The following is an 18,801-nucleotide window of genomic DNA, read 5'->3' on the forward strand; positions in this document are numbered from 1 at the left end:
ATACAATCATGATGCAAAATTATAAAAATAATTTTGATTATTATCGGCTGAGTGTTAGCAAAGCCTATCAATTGAGGATGCTAATTAAACATCAGCGACGCCCTTCCATATGCTAAGTGGCTGTCAGCAGCTAAGAATGGTAGACTCACAGTGATACATGCACATTAATACAGAATTGGAAGCAAAGTATTTTAAAAAGTACAATCATTAGTTAATTAGACTACCTATCTATAGGTTTTCATACACATAGTACAATAAAATCATATTTTCATATAGAATCAAATAGGTCTAACTTATTAGCCTGGAAAGTTAAAAAAAATGCTTTAGGAGTGAATGATTTATGAACGTTAGTATAACAATTGGATAAATCCATTCTTGGCTTAAGCATAGCTCTACAATAGGTTTAATTTACATACATTTTAGATTGTTTTTCAGAACAGTGCTCATAATGAAATAGAACAATTATATCAAAAAAATCAGAAGACTAATCAATATATAATTTGATTGATTTCACAGAATGGTTTAAGAAAAACCATTAACACATTTGAACATATAAGAAAGGCAATTTAGAAGAACAAAACGTTAATGCCCAAAGAGCTAGATTTAATTTTAGTTTTGGAGGATGAAAATTGTTATAAATTTTAATTTAAGACATTGAATAATTGTGTTTTAATCCTTGTTTTCTCAACACTTCATTAGAACAAGTGTATGTACAGCTAAAAACTACAAATACCCTGGTTTTGGGTATTTAAATAACAACGGATAAATACCCAATACATTTACCTTTCATCTGGGTATTTACCCGGCACCACATCAATACTTATAAAATCTCGGACTTTGGATCTGATTTAGAGCTAGCACAGATTCAAATCCTGCCTTTGACAGTTGCACTTTTTAACAGTAACTTCGACTTTGTTCTGTATAAACTCTACTTCTTATTCTGTTTGATATGATCCTCTTGCAGGTCAATGGCCTATGAGGATGGACAGGGTAAGGCTTAAAAAAAACCAAAATTTGAAATCTTCTTTTTGGAAAATTAGTTCTGTCCATTTTAATAATTAAAATCAACATCAGTAACATTAAAACTTGGATATGCACTTACCTTCTAATTTCATTAGCAAGCTCTTGAATAAGTTTTAGTGATATGAACACCTTGTTTGGTCCGTTCCCCAAGCAAACAATAATGTTACGTTCCTTTGCAGCAGCCAACAATTCCACCTTAAAAACATATTAATGACAAAATATTTAATTTAATAAGCAAAAAATACTGAGAACAACCGTGCTGTCAATAATTAAGTACAGTGAAGAGGCCATCAATAAATAATATCATGTAATATTAGTGAAGTAAACCATAAAATAAAGAATATGACCATAAGAAAATTCCAAAGTAGGTGATCTTACCTGATATTCTCTTGGAGTGAAAGCTTTCGTACATACATTGTCTACGTAGTGATGTGCCATCAAATTAATCTGGAAGGGTAAATTAAAGTTGATAAGATCTTAATAGACTATATACGTAAGATATCTATATTTAAAAAAATTATTAAAAACATATGCACTCAATATCAACATTGTAGGCTACATTGTAACAACCAAACTATCCACTTTTTGTAAAATTATTACTGTGAGTGTTCAGAGTAGGCAACAAACTAAACATTGTGTATGCATGTGTACACATGTGTGTTTGGATATTAAGAGTGATATGTATACAACTATAACAAAACTTTCATTTTAAAACGATGATGGGTGTTTTTTGAGGTGGGAATAAAGTGTATACAGAACAAAGATATTCACTTCGCCTAGAAATATTATGTATTGATATTTTCAGTCTATAATTGAAACAATAATTACTTATCGTTATGGGGTATGCATGCGATTATCCAATTCCTTGATATTCTGTGATAGAAGCATTAAACTTGTTTATATTTTGCTACGCTCCTGGCCATTAATGCGGGCTTCGGCGCCACTCTATACTTTTGGTGAAAAAAAGAAAAAAAAATCCATCAAGATAGTACCTAAATTCAAGCTCATTGACTTTTTATATTCATAAAACATATATGTATATATACATATTTATTTATTTTTCTATTTATATAGTGTAATAACAAATAGTAGATAGAGACAGGATTTTTTTCAAGATTTTGATTATAAGAAACCTATCAAAGTTAGCAGCTGAAACCAGAATGACCTTGGCTGCTTACTATGGGCTGATCTACCTCTTTCTCTCATATGCGATAGTTGTTTGGAGATGTGAAAGTGCACGCACAAAATTCGTCTTCAAACTCCAGAAAAGGTTGTTGAAAGCAGTTTTTGGGAAACCATGTAAAACTTCATGTAGGTCGCTTTTTTGGGAGGCCAAAGTTCTAACATTCCCATTGATTCATATCGTGAACTGTGTGACATTTGTTCACAAAAACCTCCACATTTTCAAATCACATAATTCCCAAAATCGCCACAATCTACATCACGCCAATATAATTACCATTCCTGCCTATAAAATAAGTTTTTTTGAGACAATTATTAGTCAACGGCATTAAACTTTATAATGCTCTCCCAGAATCTATGAAAACAAAAACAAGTCCTTTTTTTGAGAGGGAGGTCAAGCGGCATTTGGTACAGCGGCCTTATTACAGTGGTCAGGGACTTTGTTGAGTGCTCTGGTCAGACTAGTTTAATCTCAGATGAAAGGCCACTTCTGTATAAGCTTTAGTTTATTTTAGCACTAACAAAAAACTTTACTCCTATTTTAATTAGTTTGACTTGGTTTTTATATTTAATTTAATTAGGTTATTTTGAATCACCTAATGTAATCAACTATTACATATTATTGTTGATGCTATTTTACAGTGTTATTCTGTCTGTCAATAAAGATTTTCTGAGTTCCGAGTTTAATCTAGGAAAGCGATTACTGTTTTTGGTCATTATTATTGAACAAAATCAACGGCAAATAAAAAAGTCCGGGAATAAACCATTGTCGTGAATGTGTTAAATTATTCTAATTGATGATTCAATATCATTGATCACTCGAGTGTTGAACACTTATTATACTGCAGCCCACCCTATATTACCAATTAAGACCAGTTATTATTAATGTAGACCAGTTTTGAATAAGCCTATACAACCCTAATAAAAATAGTGGTAGGCCTGTGCCAAATCCAATTGTGGATTCCACTTTCTTCTAAATGAAATTACATACCTGACGAAACAATTAGAATTTAGAAATATTACTTTACAATACATTCAAATATTTAAATTCTATAACAATACTAAATTGATTCTGAATTGTAATACTGTACTAACCTACAAACCCGGCAATTGTGCCTCAATATTTATGTTAAAAGCTTGACATTATAGTTTAATGAAAACACTAAAATCTTTATAAACCATACAGTAAAAAACAGAAAGTAGTATTTACCTCAAGAGAGCATAGATTTAAATTGAATAACTAGATTGTGTAAACAATAAACAAACAAAACTCTTACACCCGGCTGACAACGACAACTCTGTAACTCTTTGGAATCTGAAACAGAATGAAAACTTGCCCTTACCACGATGCAGGCACAAAGGAGTAACTTTCACTTCAAAGCTTGTACTCTTGTAACTCTTGTTAATTCTTTTTACTGTATACTTATAATTAAACTGCCAAACTCCAACAAAAAATCGAGGACTATATTACTCTTGACCAAAATACATAGAATGGCATTATTCAAATATTCATGTGTGTCATTAAGTTTCGGGTATCATAAATGTTCATTGTTATCCAAAATCTAAGTCTAATGCTAATTACCAAAGTGCCCGTAAAAGCGTAAATGAAATGTGCCTTTATTAAAGAGTTGGAGCTGGGGATATGAAGGCCTCTCTAATTCTCAAATTCATAAAAGGGCATGCTTATTTCAGCGTTATAAAATTTCTGAGAAGAGTAAATTAGGAAACGATAATTTATTTTTCCATTAGAAACGTTAAAAGTAACAATTCCAATATATTCACCTAATTTATTATACAACTGTAGGTAGTTTAATAATTAATAATGTAACTGTAGTTTACATTATTAATTAATTAGACCCAATCTGTGGTGAAAGACATAAAACATATTTTGGTTATTTGTATTATAGTAATGAATTTTCGGCCTACTTTGAAATTAATTGTTGAAAACATGTCCTATAATGTTCAAAATAACCTTCTCGGCACATTGTTCTAAGTATATTTTTGTAGAAATAAAATATCAGTTATACTAGTAGTGTCCCAAAATAAAATTCTTTAAGGAGTACGGGACCGAAAAGTCCAAACCATTTAATTCCCAGATGTTGTTTCAAAATATTTCAGTTTCGATATAAGACATTATTCACTCAACTTATTTCTTTGATTAACTTGCCACTTATTGATTCTTCAATTTAAACCACGCCCTGGTTACAAAGTCCAATCACTTGTAACATTTATAAAAATAACTTGATTTTTCAAATGTTCTGTTTCACAGTTATGCCCGTTAAACTTGTCAGGTATATGGTAAGTATGGGGACTGACAGATTTTGTGCCCTCACGGTACATACTGTTAATCTGGATTCTTAATTATGTATTTAATGTCCTTAATGTACGATTGAGACTAATAATGTACTAACTTAGTTAAGTATAGTAACAAATTTTGGATTTTTCTTATTTACAAAAAGTGACTTATTGCAAGATAACGAGTTACGACCTGAATAGCTATTTGCATATTGGTACTCAGGTAATCAATGTCAGACTGAGAGGTCATTGGCATAAATTACAGGATTGACCGGGATGTTTTTTTTTATAAATGGTTTATTGTTACTAAAAAGGGTGTTGATTTTTATTAGACACGAAAAACGATAACCTAATACGGATAACACTGTGATACACCTTAAACTATGGTTCTTGTATTTGATTGCTTGCCTCGGATCGTATTTGATGCAATCTATCAGAGAGATAGGAATACTGTTGATTATTTTTAATGATATACCATTAAAGCCAATATTTTAAAAACGAAAGCATAAAATTGTACGCAATTAAATCTTTTAATTATGACTTAATAATATTAATGTTGTTTACTTTTAATGTTCAAAATCAGTCAAGAAACTATTAATGATCCTATTGACTGCCGAGATTGTAGACACATTACTTTTCCTGAATCCAAGTGTAATAAGTTTTATTTTTAAAAGTAATGAGCCAATTGCTTGTGCATCAAGGAATCAAATGTTGTAAAAAAAACTTGAAACTATGGAAATAGAGCGTTAATTTTGGAGAAAAACTCGTTAAACTAAAAATTGTTTGTCGACTACACTAACCCACTACTACTGCCGCAAGTACTTGGCGTTATGAAATGCCTCGAGTAAGAACATTCGGAGCCTAGGCAATTAACTTATCAACTCATTTGAAGTGTAAAACTGCTGTAACGACAGTGATAATATAAAATGTGTTGCGGCTTTAAACATCAAACTAGATGTGCTGAAAACAAGAAGAGAGACGCCTAACCTATCGTTGTATACTGCAGTATCAAAAAGCCTGTAATCTTTAGGCAACATTAGCGATCCACATTAATCAAATCAAATCATTCTTTAATCACATATACATTAAGTACAGTGTTGAGTCAAGATAACAAGTTTTAAATAAGGTTTTAAATCAATGTAAACAAAAAGTGCAGTAGTGTTCTATTGCCTCCTCCAGTCTAGGAACTCCTTGGACTGTGTATATGGATCTGCCAAGGAGCCATGTTGTTAATGCAGTTGTCAAGTTCTTCTTAGGTAATTGCTGTAGGGCATGTGGCAGCCGGTTGAAGAAGACAGCACCACAGTGGGAAGGCTTCTTTTCATAGAGGGTCAGCCGATGAGTGTGTAGTGCGAATAAGTTCCCATGCCGTGTTTTGTATGTGTGATGGTCCGCCAGCCTGGCTTCGTCTGATTGTACAGCATGCAGGATTACTATACGGATGTACATTGAAGTTATTGTCAATATCTTAAGTTATGTAAATGCTTCTCTGCACTTGTCTTTGGGTTTTAGTCCTGCTAATGCTCTTATGGCTTTCTTTTGTATAACCACTGCTCGCTGAAAATTTGTTGCTTTTGTGCTTCCCCATACCTCTAGTACATATGTAAGATGTGTCTGGAAGAACGAGTAGTTCGCTGTCAGAGCTGCTTCTTTGTTGCTTATCTGTATAATTCTTCTTACAGCATAGAGGCCAGAGCTAAGTTTTTGGCATAGGTAGTTTACATATGTGATATCCAGGACAAGTTGCTGTCGAGGATAATGCCTAAATATTTAGTTAGAACTTAGTGTTTCAATTTCTGATAGACTTTGGGGATTATTTTGAAGTGCGATGTATATAAGCTGGTTTGATTTATTTTCATTCAGAACTAGGTCATTTTTAAGGCAGTATTGTTTTGCCATATCGTATGCAGTGTTAGAGCTTATTTCAAGTTCATCTATTTCTTTGCTAGCAGTGATTTGAGAGGTATCGTCAGCAAACATTATAACTTCACAGAATCCTTCTAGATATGTTGGAAAGTCATTGGTTAATAGTATGTAGAGCACTGGTTCGAGTACAAATCCTTGGGGTACTCCTCTATTCATAGACAGAGCTCCAGATTTCACTTTGGTAATTTTGTCACCTTACAGGTTACTTTTACCACTTGTTTCCTTCCACTAAGGTAGCTATTAAACATATCTGCTTCTTTCACACAGTGATGTAAGTTTTCATAAAATTAGTTTGCGGTCAATACAATCAAATGCTTTACTGAAATGTAGCTGAATGCTGGATGCTATGTAGCCCTGTTCAAGTTTGTCAATTATGCCTTCAGCTAGTTGGACCACCGCTGTTGTCGTTAACCTCGTCTTTATAAAACCATGCTATCTGGGGGTAAAGAGATTGTATTCTCGTACGTGTTCTATAAGCCTGTTTAGTACTATACGCTCTATAAGTTTTGAAATTGTTTACGTGAGTGATATTGGGCGATAAATTGCTGCTTCGGTGGTTTTGCCACTCTACTTTCAGGCTACTGGAGAAGACCCATTCACTTAGGGATTTGTGAATTAGATTTGTTAAAGGGGTGACGATTTAATTTTTACAGTATTTAATTATTTTTGAGCTAATGTAATCTTATCCTGCCGATATTTTAGGTTTTATCTCTTCATTAATTTTCATAACTTCCTCTTCAGTAGTACTGTAAAATTTTAGCTTTTCGTGACATTGAGTCTGCAGGATGTTTATCAAATTATATTGGTTCGAGGTAATATTTTGGTTGTTTTATTGTAACTTTTTCTCTGCTATTGTGGAAAATAACTTGTTTAAAGAGTCAGCAATATTCTCAGGTGTGTCTCACCGCCCACTCTCATGCTCTCTGAAAGTGCAGTAGTTGGTTTAACTTTCCTCTGTAGATTAATTACTTTCCACTCAGCCTTTGATTTGTTTTCGGCTTGTGCAATAAAGATCATAAATTTGCTTTTTCTTGAGCAATTTGAGTTTGAGGCACAGTTTTTCTTCTTGATTGCAGTTTCCCCTTTGTCTCTTTAATTTCCTGTGAGGATTTCTTTGTTGAGTGCCTCTAAGTAAGCTATTTTTAGAGTCTACATTCAGAGTCCCAAATATTTGTTGAACTACTCCGGTTTGTTTTGGTTTGTTTAAATGGTTATGCTGTCTCATATGCAAACCTTACAGCAGCAGTGAATGCTTCAAAACCAGTTTCTGTGTTTGCTTCTATGACCCGTACCCAGTCTTGGGCTGCTAATTTGTTCCTTAGTTCCTTAGCCATTGTGCGTTGGTTAATCAGCCTCTGTTTGACCCTCATATCAGGGCATTTAAATTCAACCCTCACAGAGCACAGCTGCCAGTGTGGTCAGATAGTCCAGTCATGAACACACTTTGTGAAAGTTGGGCTTCACAGAGATTGGTACAGATGATGTGAATGGACGCCTGACTGTTATGAGTGACACGTGTGCCGGGTAGTTTTTAACCTTTTTAAGTTGTATCCAGACAGTACATTTGTCAGACATGTGTTATTGTTGTTACTTGTTAGATTGTCCACATTTATGTCTCCCATTATGATAGTTGGGCTCCTTACACTAGGTGTTTTGTCTAGTTCTTCTGACAAAACCTCTAACGCGTTTTCTAGTCTGCTTTGGTGCGTTCTGTAGATACCCATAAGGTAAAGATGATACTTTTTAATACTCATTTGTACAATTATGGTTTCACACAACAGTTCAGTTGTTGGGTCTGAAACAGATATCACGGTGGTCAGATTGTACAATTTAAAGCTGGCATATACGGCCACTTCACATTTCTTATGGTGTATTCTTGCAAATCCTCCAATAAGCTGATACTCTGGTATTGTAATATTTTCAAGTTTTTCAGTACTTAATCCATGTTCTGATAGTATTATTGTGTCTGGATTTATATTATGTAGAAAGTGTGTTAGCATTTCTATTTTATTCTTAAGTCCATTTATATTTTGTTGAGTTACTTTTATAGTTGTTTTCTCAAGTTGGTTGGTTATGGGATTTTACTTTTCTTTTTGGTGAGCCACAAAAAAAGTTTGGTAGTTGTGGTGTTTGTGTCAGCGAGCTACTTGATGAGTGCTGATCAGCCTACAGCATACCTATGTTAGTGTGGACTTTTTCAGCTTGCCTGTTTATGCTGCTTGAGCACTGGTAGTTGTTATTTATATTTTTGTAGAATTCAATGTGATTGTTAAACAAAACCTCTAGGCCTTCAGTTTTCTTACTGATTTCTTACGGATTTTTATTACGGTGGTTTATTTTTGACTATTGTTTGTGTCAGGTTGGGAGTTTTTCATTGTTTAGCAGCTTTTGCATTTTGTAAGGAAACGCTAAACAAGTTACTCCTGGTATTTTCAAGTTTTGGTTACAGATCTCTTGGTTACAGTTCTTGGTGCTGAGTAGGTTGAGTTTGTCAGCGTTTTCTCAAAATTTCCTCCTGTGTTTGGTTATAAGTTTGCCTTGTTTCAGATGTCCGCGATTGATTTGTATTTGGAACCATCTTTGTGGTGCCCGGAGAGTATATTTGTAGTTCTTCTTGTAGAGAGGTCTTAGGGTTCAGAGATCCTCTTTTAACTTTTCTTCACTTTCTTAATTTCAACGAATTTTGCAGTTTTATCGCTTGATTTAATGTGATTATTTAATTTATTTTTAAGTTGACCAATTTTATCTAGTAAGATTTTAGTTTCAAGTTCCGACTGTTGGGTTAAATCCTCTTTTAATATCTGTTCTTGTTCTTCTCTCTTCATAATATAATAGTTTTTCTAGAGTAGCTTATTGTTCTTGTCGGTCAATATTTTGATAATCTCGTCTTTTTCCTTTAATTTATCTTAAATTTCGAGGTATGAACTAATGTTGTGTTTGCTCTATTCAAGTTCTATTAACAAGTCCGTGTTTTCTTCTTGTAAGCTTTGCAGATTTTGTTTAAGTTTAATGTTATCTGCTAGCAGTGCGTTGCCCGCCGCGTCAGCAAGAGTAAGGATGTCTCTAAATCAATGTAATCAATCTTGTCATAATTATCAATCCTTTCAGTAATTTCATTAACTTAGATATGAAGCTCTTGCAGAGTGAAACAATTTGTTCAGCTTCTTTTAATGCAGAGTTGAATTTCTTGTTTCGAAAGTTATCTGTTTTTGATCTGCCGTACTCTGATTTAATTTTCTCGTAAGAGCATACATCACTGGCCTTGATTATGGCAAGGTTGTGGCTACCAAAAACTTGATATGATATTTTAAAGATTTCTCTGGATTAGCATTGCTTATTACATCTTCAATAATAATTACTCCTGGCCAGTAAGGGTATCCTTGTAACTGTAGCAAATACCTTATCTCCTTTCTCAAATTTGGTAGTTATTTTGATACAGATATAGCAGGTATGAAAGTGTTATTACTTTACAGCTTGTCAGTCAATTAATAAACTTAGTGGTCAGCGGTTGTTAAAATATAAATCAGTTTTAATGACTTTGGCTGTTTTGTCAGTCAAATTATTGAGTGTCTGGCTGATAAATTAAGTTAGTTTTAATGATTTTGGCTGCTTGTAAAAGAAAGGAAAGTTTTTAAGCCTGGTTTGACTGGTTCCTATTGTCAGAATTTATATAACAATGGACAGTTTTTTAAGCCTGGTTTGACTGGTTCCTATTGTCTTTTGGATAGAAGTTGTCAATTATGCGTTGCTCTATCAGAATGCTCTATCCAGAATTGCTCTGGACAGCAATTGCTACCAGAATTGCTCTATCAGCTGGTGGTGCACCTAGGTCAAAACTAATAACATAATATGAATAAACTTTTAACACTTTTAAACTTTTATTTTCTTATACGATGTACATTTCGGAATCATTGATTTCATCTTCAGGTACAAAATTTTGTACCTGAAGATGGAATCAATGATTCCGAAATGTACATCGTATAAGAAATTAAAAGTTTAAAAGTGTTAAAAGTTTATTCATATTATGTTATTTATTATAAAACAATTTTCGAGGCTACATCTCTAACATAGGTCAAAACTGTTGAGACAGCAGGTGTCAGGTCAATCACACTCAGATGTGGCACACTTAGCTTAGCAAACTGAATACCTCCACTAATGTTGGTGAGTTGGAGGAAATGGCGTGTTGGAACTTATGAGTTGTCATATATGACGTCACTAGTCAATTGTCATATTTGTGAAAAACTTGAAGAGTAATAATTTATGTAAAAATTGAGTGTTTGTGTTTAGAGTAAATTAGTTTAAAGACTTAAGAGAAAAAAATAGTTGCTTTGATAATTTAGTTATTAATATTTTGAATTAAGCCTTAAATAGTTTTCTTGACTTGTACATGAAGTTATAGCTTTTATGTTTTTTTAAAGTTCCTGGTAAGTAATTTCTGTTTTTTTTTTATATATGGAACAAACTTACAGCTCTTAGTTACAATGTTGTGAGTATGTTGTGAATTATTAGTTGATTAAAACACCACTAATACTGCACTTTTTTAAGAGGTAACTTTCACTAGAATGTTATTTGTATACCATCTTTATTTTCTATACTTAGTGAGTGTCAGTATGGATTTCGATGGGACAAAAATATTTCAGATGCCTTATTTGAAGCTAATAAAGAAATCAATTACGCCATCTCATGTAATGACCGTGCTAGGCTAATTTTCTTAGATTTAAAAAAGCTTTTGATTCTGTCCACAAAGATAAATTATTAGTTAAGTTGGAGGCGATAGAGATGCGTGGCAGGGCCCTTTTATGGATTCAAACTTATCTGAATAATAGGAAACAGTATGTGACCATTTGTGGGGCTGATAGCGAATCCCTTCCTGTTAACTACGGCGTACTAACTAAGGGCAGTACTCTGGGGGTAATTTTCTTTTTAATATACATTAATAACGTCTCCAAATTGAACTTAATGAGTAAAATTTTCTTATTTGCAGATGACACTCTTATATTTGTTCGTTCAAACACTTGGGCAGAAACTCAAATAAAAGCTTTGGAAGATCTCCATATGCTAAATAAAATGGTTTGATCAAAATTTTCTTTCTTCAAACATTCAGAAAACTAAATTTATGCCACTCTTGATGTTTAAAAAACATATTCTTTTCTCCAAGATCTTATTATGCACAGCTGTGACGATTATCTTGACACTACATCTAGACGTAGGTCTATAGAAAATGAGTAGTTACAAATACCTAGGTGTCACATTTGACTGCCGATTAAAATGGACAGAGCACATAAAATTAATAAAAGAGAACCTCCGTAAACATATATTTGCATTAATCAGCTGCGTGATGTTCTAGGGAGGCGAGAGGTCAGACTGGCGTACTACGCGTATGTCCAATCGCGTCTCTCTTTTGGAATAATCGCTTGGGGTGGTGTATACAAAACGATATTGAACCACTCAATATTGTTCACAAAACTATTTAAAAATTGGATTTTAAAAACTCCGGTATTCCCAACTGACACTCTATTCAGAGAAATTCAAATATTTACCATAAGACAACTTTATATCAACAATCTCTTACTTTTTATTTTTTTTTTAAATATAATAACTTCTTTTCTCTAGTGTCACATTCACATAATACACGCTATTCAAATAGCACTGGAATTCGATCTCTCAGAGTGAGTAAATCGATCTCAACAACTAATTTTATTGCTACTACATCCCTCAAATGTTATATCGAAATATTTCTTTGAATTTAAACGTGACCAATATTTTTCTGCGCCTGCAATTTTGTATTAAAAAAACACACATAAATAACATAATTTTTAATTTAACTGTACCAGAGGTCGAGTCACTGATAGCGACCAACTATGGGCGGTTTTGACCGCTACCTCTCCACTGCCCCCCACCCACCCGCGACAAGGCACACTCCATCACATTTACTCAAGACATACATTGGCATTGGCTGCATATAGTTGGGGTTGTGGCTTTAATTGATTAATCCAAACAATAACAGTTAAAACTCATCCTTTTTGGAATAATTGCCTATGTAGACCCATTTCCTTTCAGCAACTTTCCCTCAGGCAGATAAGATAAGAATGTACTATAAGAAACCTCTTTAGTTACCTTTGTTTGTCCCTTTAAATTAATAATAATTATTTCTTGCATCTTTTCTGTTCCTGTATACATTGTAAAATCTTTATGGAAATAAACTAATCCTTTCATTACTTGTTTTTCCTATTTTAAAGTTGGCTTAAGATTTCACTCCGACTCCGCAAATAATATAAGATTGTTGAGATTAATTTACTTATCTCATGTTTAATCCCATAGCTCACGTCTGTACATCCTTTTAATCTAAATCCACATCAAGGTAAAAGATAATTTACAATAACTTATCTCCTTTATACCATGCCTACTATGTAAAAGTGTTAAAATACTACCTAGACCGTCAATTATAATACTTTTTTACTTATACAGTTTTGATATATATATATATATATATTCTTCAATTCCCATATGTCACAAGCATCTCTTAAAAAGCGGCAAATTGAATCACGCTGTGTTTGCCTACAAGAAATGAAACCAACTAGACGAGACAATATGAGACTACTTCTACACATTTATAACAAGACATCACTGAGGACAATAACAATTCTTGCTCTTCTATAATCTAAAAAATGCTTATGTAAAGCAATTACGTCCTATTCTTGGAGGTATATGTACGACACATTACAGAATATGCCAAGGCGACTGATTCTTACACCTACATTAGACAAAGATTTAAAATATTCAGAAAAATATCTTGGAAAACCACATCGTAATATTGAATTAACTAGTTTTAGAATTTTAATAGATCTTTGATCTTTTAATTTTTAAATATTCGACTCTCGTAGTACGGTGTGGTGTGCTGCTCCCGTCCCACATCGTAAACGTAACGTATACAATAGTTTTGAGTTCTTTGCAGCTTCTCACTAAGTACTACAGCCATATCATTGATGACGGAGTTACAGTAATTGAAATGTGAAAGTACAAGTGAATTAATCAAGAGCAACTTGATATAAATCGTAAACGTTTAAGTGAGTGAATAGATGCTCAAACAGCGTTGGCCGCAGTCAAAGTCGAGTTTATAGTCAAACCATAATCTTCCACCTCGTCGTAGTACGGCAAAGTGTTACCATTTACAGTTAACGTTTCAAAAGTATTGAAGTTTTTTGACTTTCGTAAACTAGAGTAACAAATAACTGGTTTCGTTTTTGTATGGTTTAGTCTCAGGCCATGATTTTCGGACCACATAGCGATGTTTTAATGCCATTATTGTTTCTGGTGATACACTCATTAATGGAGCCAATTTTAAAGTATGAATGGATTTGCCGGTCATCAAAATACATGTGGTATGAGCTGTGTATATGTACAGAATGAATGTAGTTCACGTACATTACGTGGACCAAGAAAAAGATACCTGTAGCAGCCCACAAATAAGAATTTCCCATTCCGAAGTCATGGCCTCAAAGTTTACACACTGCTGTCTCCCTAGAATTTGAAGATGTTGTAAGTAGTTTCCACTTTGTCTTCACTGAAACAACTGACTGAAACTGACTGATGTAAAGTATTGGTTCAACTCATTCAGAGCTATAAGAACTGACTGCGAAATACGTTGTTTTCCTATTTCAAGGCTTTTAATCTTATGCCATGAGTCGCTTGACGACTGTTTCCTGTTCTCAAATCTATAAGTATCTGGTCTTTAGAGCGTTTGTCTCAGGCACACATCTGAAGTAATTACACTTTTAATGAAGCAGTCACTATTTTAAAGGCTAGTATGTTTGCCCGAAAACATTATTTTCTTCTGGCACATGTTAGCTATTCGTAAAAAATCCAGGTTAGACAGTCAATAAATACTTAATGGCATCTAAAGAACTAAGTAAACCATGTAATTTTACGCAAGTTGTCTTTTTTAAATCATAAGAATAAATTATATTCGTGATAAATTCATTAGAGGATTAATTTATTCTAATATTAGGCAAAGTTTTGGAATTGAAAACACTATATTTGGAAGAGACGTTTAATATTAGCTTGAGACTTAGAATTGGCACAAACTCAATCAGAATCTCTTAATAATTTATATTCTGCTGTGAGTTGTGTACTTAAAGGAAGAATAATTCATATTCGGAGTATGTTACGTATGTAAGAGTTAGCTCTAACAACATTGGGCTATAACAAGCACGCTATCTTAGCAATGTCACATTTGTCGCTAAAAAAACGTTATTCTCTGGTGAAATATCTTGCAATTGAAGCCACCTGTAGGATATGTGGCAAAAAAACGACATTTTATTAAAGTCTTTAGATCTAGAAAAATAAATCGGTTTAAAAAAACCTATATCTTTAAAACCTTCTTCATCTCATGCATTTCATAAACCACCTACTTGTGCAGCTTTCCTTCCTCCATTCTCCAAATCTACAATTACAATTGATTTGAATGGAGTACAAACAGATGCCTTGGTTGATACTGGCAGCTCTGATACTCTTATTAGAATAGACGTTGTTTAGAAAAGTAGAACTACATTTTACAACCACAGTTAGTTAACTTCCCATCAACCAACAGCTGCAGGATATTACATCTTTAACCTAAATATTCCGTGCCATCATAATACTAAAGTTACGTATAATATACTCTATAATTAGTTTTGTCATAAACAATCTATGTCTTGAAGAATTTATTTTACAAAATAATGGAATATTATACACAATAATATACAAATACGTACCATAGAGTAAAACATAATCGTTGTTCATTACAATTTTTACTCTTTGACGTTGGCGGGTTACTTGACAGTTGATAATATTTTTAAAAAGGAATATTAGGTTAATTTATAATTCTAGTTCTCGATTAAGACACAGTAGTTGTTTTTAATTATATATATTATCAATCATACGAATTCATACGTTTTTAATAATGGAAACTAATGTTTTAAATACTGCAGACGACTGGTTATGTACGCATGACAACTTCCTTGTCATTTATTGATTTTCCGCCATGCAATGGGAGTTGTGAATGTTCTTGCATTTTGTGTAGGAATTTAGACACCCCGATATTAAATTATAATACAAGTCTTTGCAGTGATGAAGAGAGTGCTTAATTTTGTGAAAGGAAGACGGGACGAAAGAAAAGATAGAGTAGTCAACAGTAATATATGTGTGGAAATAACAAATCCGTTAGGCCAAAAGGTGCCAAGTGAAGACGAGCATATTATTGGATTACAAACTGGTTATGGGTATGATGTGGATTTAAGTGGAAAGGATAAATCCATGACAAAATTACACAAATCAGCGTGGCAAGGCAATTTGGAAAAAGTCAAATTGCACCTAAAAAAGTTTGATATTAATGCAGTCGATGAATGCAATCGAACACCATTACACTTGGCTGCAGCACAAGGGCATGCACATGTAGTTTGCTTTCTACTTAACAATAAGGCTGTTGCTGATATAAATGACAATGATGGCATGACACCATTTTTAAAGGTAAAGAGAAAGTAAATTAATATATAATCTGTAGAAACTTTGTCCATATTGTAGGATATTAAAATCAGTATGCCAAACGGAGGATATATATAGCATTTAAAATCAAAACATGAAATACCTTTATTCACTGGTAGACTTCAATAAGTGGCCTACACTCGTTATTCGATTGCTATTATTGAATGGTTTGATTGTTTTTATCCGTAGGATAATTCGATATTACGATTTATTTAACTTGGCATATGATTTCAATTTATTACTTATAGTAATTGGCGATGGATATGAGGACAATATGTAAGATATTTTTCACAAGTGACAAGATTTGTTTAAGTGGCTTTAACATGTGGGTTTGGATTCTGGTAACATATGAGGAGAATTCTTTCCTCCATTTCACAAAAGCTGTTACTTATTAATATCATGCTGGACAAGTTATAAATCATAGTTGGTTTTGTTATTTTGTAATGTTATTGTAAAATTTATGTTTTAAAAATTGTTATGTACGAGATACTTCTTGTTACGGTAATTTATTATAACTCTTATTTTTTATGATTTTTAAGTTGGATAATACTGTATATCGAATCGATACTAGCAATTGAATAACTGCTTATTAATGTCCCCCCGTATTCACTATGGACTAGGCTTTATAGGCTACACATTTATAGGTACTATAAAAGTTAGAAGTTTTCTTTATTGATATGTGTAACCCTGCAATAATGTTTCTCCTTCACAACGATGAGTTGTTTTTGGAGGCAGGGTGTGATAAGTGGACCCTGATTTTATATTGACTAGTATAACATCGATACATAATATTCGTATATTGAATATTACTATCAATCGATGTCAACGTATCTATAGGCCTATTCATAATAACATTCATGTATGAAATTAAAGTAATTAGTTTAAGATACACAGTTACAATCTCATAAATAATAGAGGAATATATCAATAAAAAAAGCTGGGGCCGCTTATCATACTCTACCCATTTTTGGCTTTACTTTGCAAATTGTTAAGACTTCGCAAAGCAACATTCGCAACCTACCCGAAAGAAGTACCTATGTATTTTATGTTATATTTTAAAATGAATTATAAAATTGAATAATTACCCAGATCCAATTTTTTACTTAATAAAATATAAAATGTGTTTTGTTGAAATTGTATTTTTTTTCTGTTGATACTTCACACTTGTATACAGCATGTGTGTGCTTTTACGATGAATAAAATTCTTTGACACATATATATTTATTTACAAAATAAAACATATTTTTGATAAACACTATTTACCTACAAAAAGTCACTTGTGAGCAGTGAGAACATTGTGTGTCGTATGGCTATTAGACCACTGTTACCTTGTAATGAACAATAGTAGAGAAGTAAAGTAGTGCAAATTAATTATGTTAAAAACACTTATTGTACTATAACGACAGAATGTTAACATTAGCTGATGTTTATCTGAAGTTCAAAGTGGATAAATGAATGTCTGAGCTCTAATCAGTTTGAGGCTTATGTTATTTATAGGCTAATTTAGCTGCATAGTCTGATTTACTAATTATTACTACCATCTAACTTTTCCACCCTTGAATGTCCAAGGAGCTGTTTGCTGGAATTGACTATTGGTGTCAACAGCCAGCTATCCAATCCTTTGCATTATTGTTACAATTAGTGTATTATGTCCTAACTATTTAAAAATTCTTTTCTTTCTTTTTAATAAGATGTTTATTTTTTTGGTTTTGTCAATGGTAATTATCAAATGTTTATTAGTCTAGTTTTGTGTTCAGAATAAATTATTTCTTGAAGTAATAAAGTATGCCTATTTTAAAACTTTGATTTAAATGTATCTTATGTATTTTGCAGGCAGTTGAATGTGGTGTTAAGGAGTGTGTTGGTGTGTTAGTAGAACGAGGAGTCAACATTTCTGTTACTGATAACAATGGCAATACTGCACTTCACATTACTGCCAAGCAAGGATTCTTTAACATTATGTCTATGTTGTTAAAATACGGAACTAACTGTGATTGTGCAAATAATGTAAGTATAATTATTTTAACATTAATTGCACATATTATTTACACTTTTACTACAAAGGGGCACAGAGGCCTATACTTGAAGGGCTGTGAAAGTATGCTACTGCAGGACATGTGAATAAATTTTGTTCATTGAATTGTTTGTGTTTTATAAAACTCATCGACTCTGGTGGTACTCACTCAGACCATCCTAGAGCAGTTCTTTATACCCCATAATTAAGTTTCTCGACTAAAGTGTACATGTTAATTACTTAATAGTGAATACTATTCAGTTTTAATTAAATTTCTAAAAATTGTTCATTGATATTTATTACAGTCAATCCATTTGTAATGGATGTTATATACAGGGTGTTTGAAAAGTATGGGTACGGCTTAATATTTTAAAAACCATAGGAGATAACATCTATAAACTTTGCACAGTGTCGTATGGCTATGTAAACTATTTTCCCTTGCTATTACCATGACATGCCAACCATGGGGGGACGGCCCACAGAGGAAAACATGGCAATCTTAAATTGTAGCATGGGTCGAGTGATAACTCATTTGAAAGAGCTCACTTAGTAGAGTTGAATTCCGCAAACCGCATCTCAAAAGGTTTATCCAATCAGAAATGGCGGGTTGTTTTAGGTACACATTGTGAAGTACATTATGCGCTGCCATTTCTGACTGGATCGTCGTATTCTGATGCGGTAGGCGGCGTTTCACTCTACTAACCAATGTGTTTTCACTGACTTTTTTTAATTAGAAAATTATGTCATAAATTTATAACACAATAAATAAAACTAAAAAAACATCGGTATTTATTGTGTTTTATTTATTGTGTTATAAATTTATGACATAATTTTCTAAT

At 32.9% G+C, this 18,801-nt stretch overlaps 2 protein-coding genes across 2 annotated transcripts in view; one reads left to right on the plus strand and one right to left on the minus strand.

Moving 5' to 3' along the window:
* LOC124360685 (endoribonuclease Dcr-1-like) overlaps positions 1 to 3,533 on the minus strand; it is an 80,787-nt gene extending 77,254 nt beyond the window's left edge. The window contains exons 1-3 of the mRNA XM_046814512.1: positions 3,416 to 3,533; positions 1,402 to 1,470; positions 1,103 to 1,218 (exon numbers count right to left, since the gene is read on the minus strand). Coding sequence (XP_046670468.1) covers positions 1,103 to 1,218; positions 1,402 to 1,461 — 176 coding nt within the window. The 5' untranslated portion in view covers positions 1,462 to 1,470; positions 3,416 to 3,533. The remainder of the gene's footprint in view (positions 1 to 1,102; positions 1,219 to 1,401; positions 1,471 to 3,415) is intronic.
* Positions 3,534 to 15,303: 11,770 nt separating this feature from the next.
* LOC124361301 (ankycorbin-like) overlaps positions 15,304 to 18,801 on the plus strand; it is a 51,069-nt gene continuing 47,571 nt past the window's right edge. Inside the window, 2 exon segments of the mRNA XM_046815347.1 lie at positions 15,304 to 15,933; positions 17,782 to 17,955. Coding sequence (XP_046671303.1) covers positions 15,535 to 15,933; positions 17,782 to 17,955 — 573 coding nt within the window. The 5' untranslated portion in view covers positions 15,304 to 15,534.

This window comes from Homalodisca vitripennis, chromosome 4 (genome assembly GCF_021130785.1).
Source record: "Homalodisca vitripennis isolate AUS2020 chromosome 4, UT_GWSS_2.1, whole genome shotgun sequence".
NCBI classification, from domain to species: Eukaryota; Metazoa; Arthropoda; class Insecta; order Hemiptera; family Cicadellidae; genus Homalodisca; species Homalodisca vitripennis.